At 46.4% G+C, this 5,603-nt stretch overlaps 1 protein-coding gene across 1 annotated transcript; it reads left to right on the forward strand.

Annotated features, from left to right (window-relative positions):
• Window positions 1-269: 269 nt before the first annotated feature.
• LOC139533276 (zinc finger protein 728-like) lies at window positions 270-5,600 on the forward strand (the record flags this gene model as incomplete). Its single annotated transcript, XM_071331345.1, has 7 exons — window positions 270-518; window positions 2,986-3,182; window positions 3,909-4,007; window positions 4,132-4,227; window positions 4,358-4,468; window positions 4,607-4,730; window positions 4,831-5,600. Coding segments are annotated over exons 1-7 (1,431 nt in total), but the record flags the coding sequence as incomplete, so codon positions are not given.
• Window positions 5,601-5,603: the final 3 nt, after the last annotated feature.

Genomic DNA, 5,603 nt, shown 5'->3' on the forward strand with positions numbered 1-5,603 from the left:
TGTCTCCTTGTCTTTACAGTTCCCAGCACAATACATGTATTTTGTTCTACTTTGTAGCGCTCTGTTTCTCTGACACACATACCAGTAATTAAAATGAAATCAGTTGGGCGGGGGGAACAGGTTAGGCCCATGTAGTGAAAACAATAGGCTTTGAGTAGCTTTGTGCAGAAGATCTGTTGGATGTCAGTTGAATCATTCCTAGGTGAACTATCCGATGCATTTCCGATGACAGGACCCTTTGTGACGCGCAGCAATTCCAGGATCACTTCCGGATTGCTTTTCGTTCGTGGCTACAAGCATGTTATTAACTGGTTTACAATTAAATTAGTAAAACATTCGTAGACAAAGCAAACGTAGTGTACACAACATTATTTGCTACAATCTGTAGCGTTCAGGAAGGAACCGATGCATTAAATCCCGTCGTCTAACGGGATCCTCCATCTAACTTTTGTAACAACAGTCAGCATTTGGCCCACGCGACAAAATGGACTCGGAATTTTCGGCAACGGACAATGCAGGTATGCAGGCTGTATCTAATAAATGACCATGCAAATATGCCAGCCGCTGCATATACTATTTGCTACTTGAGTTATTTTGGGGTATGTTCAGCAAGACACCATGTTCACAGCTTGTTTCCAGTCAAAAATTAAGTCCACAGGACCCGAGCAGTACTCGTATATTTCTACAACAATTATGAACATTTGCTCCACTGAATATGCCCCAGTACCCATAATTAAGATGCATAAGCTACATTCAATTACACAAGACTGTTGCGAAACGTTATTTAACAATTTCAGAGAATGCACTAGCTATGTTGCAGATTGATTTCAAAATTGTTTACAATGTTCTTTTGAAATACTCTCCAAGCCAATGAAGGTACAACACATAACAACGTTTGTGGACACCTGCTCCTCGAACATCTAATTGAAAAGTCATGGGCATTAATATGGGGTTGGTCCCCCCTTTGCTGCTATAACAGCCTCCACTAGACATCCTGTGAAGGCTTTCCACTAGATGTTGGAAAATTGCTGCGGGGCTTGGTTTCTATTCGGCCACAAGAGCATTAGTGAGGTCGGGCACTGATGTTGGGCGATTAGGCCTGGCTCACAGTCGGCGTTCCAATTCATCCCAGAGGTGTTCGTTGAGGTCAGGGCTCAGTGCAGGCTAGTCAAGTTCTTACAGACCGATCTCGACAAACCATTTCTCTATGGATCTCGCTTTGTGCACGGGGGCATTGTCATGCTGAAACAGTAAAGGTCCTAACCCCAAACTTTTGCCACAAAGTTGAAAGGACAGAATCGTCTAGAATGTCATTGTTTGCTGTAGTGTTAAGATGTCCCTTCACCTGAACCATGAAAAACAACCCCAGACCATTATTCCTCCTCCACCAAACTTTAGAGTTGGCACTATGCATTGGGGCAAGTAGCGTTCTCCTGGACTCCGCCAAACCCAGATTCGTCGTTGGACTACCAGAGAACGCTCCAGAGTCCAATGGCGGCAAGCTTTACACCACTCCAGCTGACGCTTGGCATTGCGCATGATGACCTTAGGCTTGTGTGCGGCTGCTCAGCCATGGAAACCCATTTCACGAAGCTCCCGACAAGCAGTTATTGTGCTGACATTGCTTCCAGAGGCAGTTTGGAACTCTATAGTGAGTGTTGCAAACAAGGACCGACAAATTGTACGAGCTATGCTCTTCAGCACTCGACGGTCTCGTTCTGTGAGCTTGTGTGGCCTACCACTTTGCGGCTGAGCTGTTGTTGCTCCTAGAGTTTCCACTTCACAATAACAACACTTACAGTTGACTGGGGCAGCTCTAGCAGGGCAGAAATTTGGTGGTGCACGCTAATAGCATTTCAATCGGTGACGTCACTCGCTCTGAGACCTGAAGTAGTTGTTCCCCTTGCTCTGCAAGGGCCGTGGCTTTTGTGGCGCGATGGGTAACGATGCTTCGTGGGTGACTGTTGTTGATGTGTGCAGAGGGTCACTGGTTTGAGCCCAGGTAGGGGCGAGGAGAGGGACGGAAGCTATACTGTTACATTGATGCTGTTGACCCGGATCACTGGTTGCTGGCGAATAAGGGTGAACGTGGAAAGAGGAAGCTGGCGGATCGTTGGGAGAACGACCTCTATATTGTTATGGAGAAGAATAGTGACAACCACATCTTCAAGATACAGAACATGTCGACTGGCCGAGAAAACGGTCCACCGTAATCTGATAATTCCTGTAAACTTCTTGCTTCTCCCTGACACTGCCTTGGAGACACCTAATACGGGAGACCGTGAGGATCCGAATGAGGAGATGGAGGACTCATCCATGAACGACATACAAGAAATGGACATTGGTGAGAGGACTAGTGCGGGGGTATCAGAACAGACCTCGGGGAAGCACAGCCGGAGCACGCTGAAAAAGAAACCCCAGATGTGCTGGAAGATGGGCCACTGGCGAGGGACCCTCAGAACTCACCACATTCTGAGGGTGCCACTGGTGGCACAAGCATGTCAGAGCTAACCTTTGGAGAAGAAATGTCCGAACCCTTTGAAGAAGAAAGGCATTCTGAAGATGCCGCTGGTAGCACAAGCTCCAGCAACAGTCACCCACGAAGCATCGTTACCCATCGCGCCACAAAAGCCGCGGCCCTTGCAGAGCAAGGGGAACAACTACTTCAGGTCTCAGAGTGAGTGACGTCACCCGATTGAACCGCTAATAGCGCGCACCACCGCTAACAAGCCAGCCATTTCACATCGGTTACACCACGTTGAAAGTCACTGAGCTTCTCAGTAAGGCTATTCTACTGAAAATGTTTGTCTATGAAGATTGCATGGCTGTGTGCTAGATTTTATTCATCTGTCAGCAACTGGTGTAGCTGAAATAGCCAAATTCACTCATTTGAAGGGGTGTCCACATACTTTTGTATATACAGTGTATGCGTTTGACGTTCTGTCTGATTGCACCCTTATTATTCATTTTTCCATGCTGTTTTAGGTCTCCCTCTCCTCTCCCTCTGCCTCTTGGTTCCACCCATTCAGCTCATGTCAGCGTCCATATGGCAGGTGGTGCAACAGCGAGATGCCATGAATTATGCAATGCTGGCGGAGTTTGTCTCCCTGGTGACAGAGATGGTCCCGGAGTTGCTGATCTATAGGCACAGGGCCCAACTTATTTTGGGATTGCGAGCAAGGGTGAGTGTTACAACCCTAATGAGTGAGTGTAGAGGCATAGATAGAGCCCTGATGTATTCGGATCCCTTTTAGAATCCAAGAGTGGAAGATTTAGTCTTGTGTAGGCACACTAATTTCAAAACAGTCCCTTTACAAGTCAGAATGTTGAATAAACTTCATTTGGACAAACTTTACCTGTTGTCTGCTGATTTTGTATCCTTATGTCGGAGGTAATCGGTGACCAAATATCCACAGTGAAGTGTTATTAGCCCGACTTTCAGTACGCTGGTCTGTATATGTTTTCAATACTGATGCATGGGACGTAAACACCTGCACAATATCTTAACAAGGGCCAAGCGTGACCAAACGTTGACAACTTTTCATTTGTAGTATATCGCATGCGGTTCCAGCTGATTGCGAAGGGGACATGCTTCGGTCGACAACGTTTGGTTACGTTCGGCTATTGTTTGCATATTGTGCATCATGTGCAATGCGTCAGGAGATAGAAAATACAAACCGTGGAAATGTTATCTTTATTTCCTACTGCCAAAAGGACAACAGCACGGGCAACCGGTGAATTGAGTGTAAATATCATTTTATTCAACATTCTGGCTTGTAGAGACTACTGCATATTTTTTTGTGCGTCTTTTTCAGATTGAAAAGCCATGGGGTGACCATGGTAACAGTCTGACGTACTATAACTATATAACTAATGAATAATGGTTTATGGGGTATGTGTTATTGCAGCACATTCTGGAGTTGTGTCGCAGTGAGCATCCTGTAGAACCTCAGGTCATCTTAACCCAGCTGTACATGATTCAACCACTTACCCACTTCAGTAATGATGTAAGTTGATCTTCAATGAATACCTTCTTCCTGGAGGAGTAGACTGGAATAACTGTGGAGTGAAATGCACTGCTATAGATAAACTATGTTGGACAAATGTGTCCTTATTTGATGTATTCTACAGGTAAGTGACACAGAGGTGGAGTCGTCAGAGACTAATTTTCTGGAGCTGGTCCAGACCCTGCTTAAAGACCCTGATGAGAGAGAGCATTTTTTCACAGTGAGACTTCATAGAACACATGTCCTCTTGCATTGGATTTACAGGTCAATGAAGTAAAGTGTTTTTTGCATTGCATTTACCTGTATATTAAATAATGTGGAGGGTTTTCTTCCTCATCTGTGTCCCTCAGGAGATATTCCCAGTGGAGTATGGACCACAATATGACATCGAGCTGCAGACTCTACTGTGGGAGTTCCTCTCCAGATTGGTTCAACTGTTACCGACCCCTGACCTCACACAGGTGAGGGAAAGAATACCTTCCATTCACATCTACTGTTTAATAATCATTGTGCAGTACCAGATGAATTAAACTGTGCAAGGAACCATGTGAAGTGGAATATTCAGTAGATACATATCTATTATTTTATCTATCCCCCAGACAATGGCATGGCTTGGTACTGCCCCCTCAGTCTTGGATGATTGTGCCCATGTTATATCTCATCCAGCAGATCTGAAGAGTCTGCTCCAGCACCATAAACGTCTTGGGCATTTGGAGCAACATGGTGGGTGACACGTAGCAAATGAATGAATCCTATTTTAAAACTGCACATGGCATACATCCAAATGGATTGACTTTAATTGTAGCATCCTCTCTTTGAACAGTACCCCCCTGCGCCATGGGCGACTGCATCCTGTCCTCTCTCTCCATCCCGCCACACAGTAGAACGGTGATCAGCACTGAGCAGACCACCTGTGACAACCAGTCAGAACCCTCGCAGGAGTTTGTGGATGACTTCGAGGTGGAAATTGTAACTCTGACAGATTATGAAGAGGTTGAATTAGGTTTGAGTCAGGAGGAGGTGGAGGATGGGAACGATGACGAAGGACAGACCATGGAGGACAAGGAAGAAGAGCCTAAAGAAACGCCCGTTGAAGAAGTGGAGGAAGAGGAGAAAGTGATGGAGGACCATGAAGAGAGGGGCTTGGAGAACAACTCGCATCTAGAAGAAGCCGAGGATGACCCAGCATCCTCCCATCACCAAACATCCTCTGGGCCACACATCTGCTCAGTCTGTGAGAAGAGCTTCAAGTTTGCCTCTGCACTAATAGCCCACCAGGTCATCCATACAGGAGAGCGCCCGTATGTGTGCCATCTGTGCGGCCGGTGTTTCTCCTTCAGGCAGTCTCTGGACAGGCACAAACAGACACACAAGGATGGGCGCGTTTACGACTGCTTGATCTGTGGGGAGACCTTTCAGTCCTTGTCAGCCCGCACAGAGCACAAGAAGAGCCATATGGAGCAAGGCGCTTACCAGTGCTCACAGTGCCACAGGAAGTTCAACTGGGCGTCGGCTATGGTGAGACACCTGAAGGCTCACACAGAGGGCACTGAGGTCAAAACGCAGGAACTTACAAAAAGCCTGAAGTCTGAGAAA

The sequence above is a fragment of the Salvelinus alpinus genome, chromosome 11 (assembly GCF_045679555.1).
Source record: "Salvelinus alpinus chromosome 11, SLU_Salpinus.1, whole genome shotgun sequence".
Taxonomy (NCBI): Eukaryota; Metazoa; Chordata; class Actinopteri; order Salmoniformes; family Salmonidae; genus Salvelinus; species Salvelinus alpinus.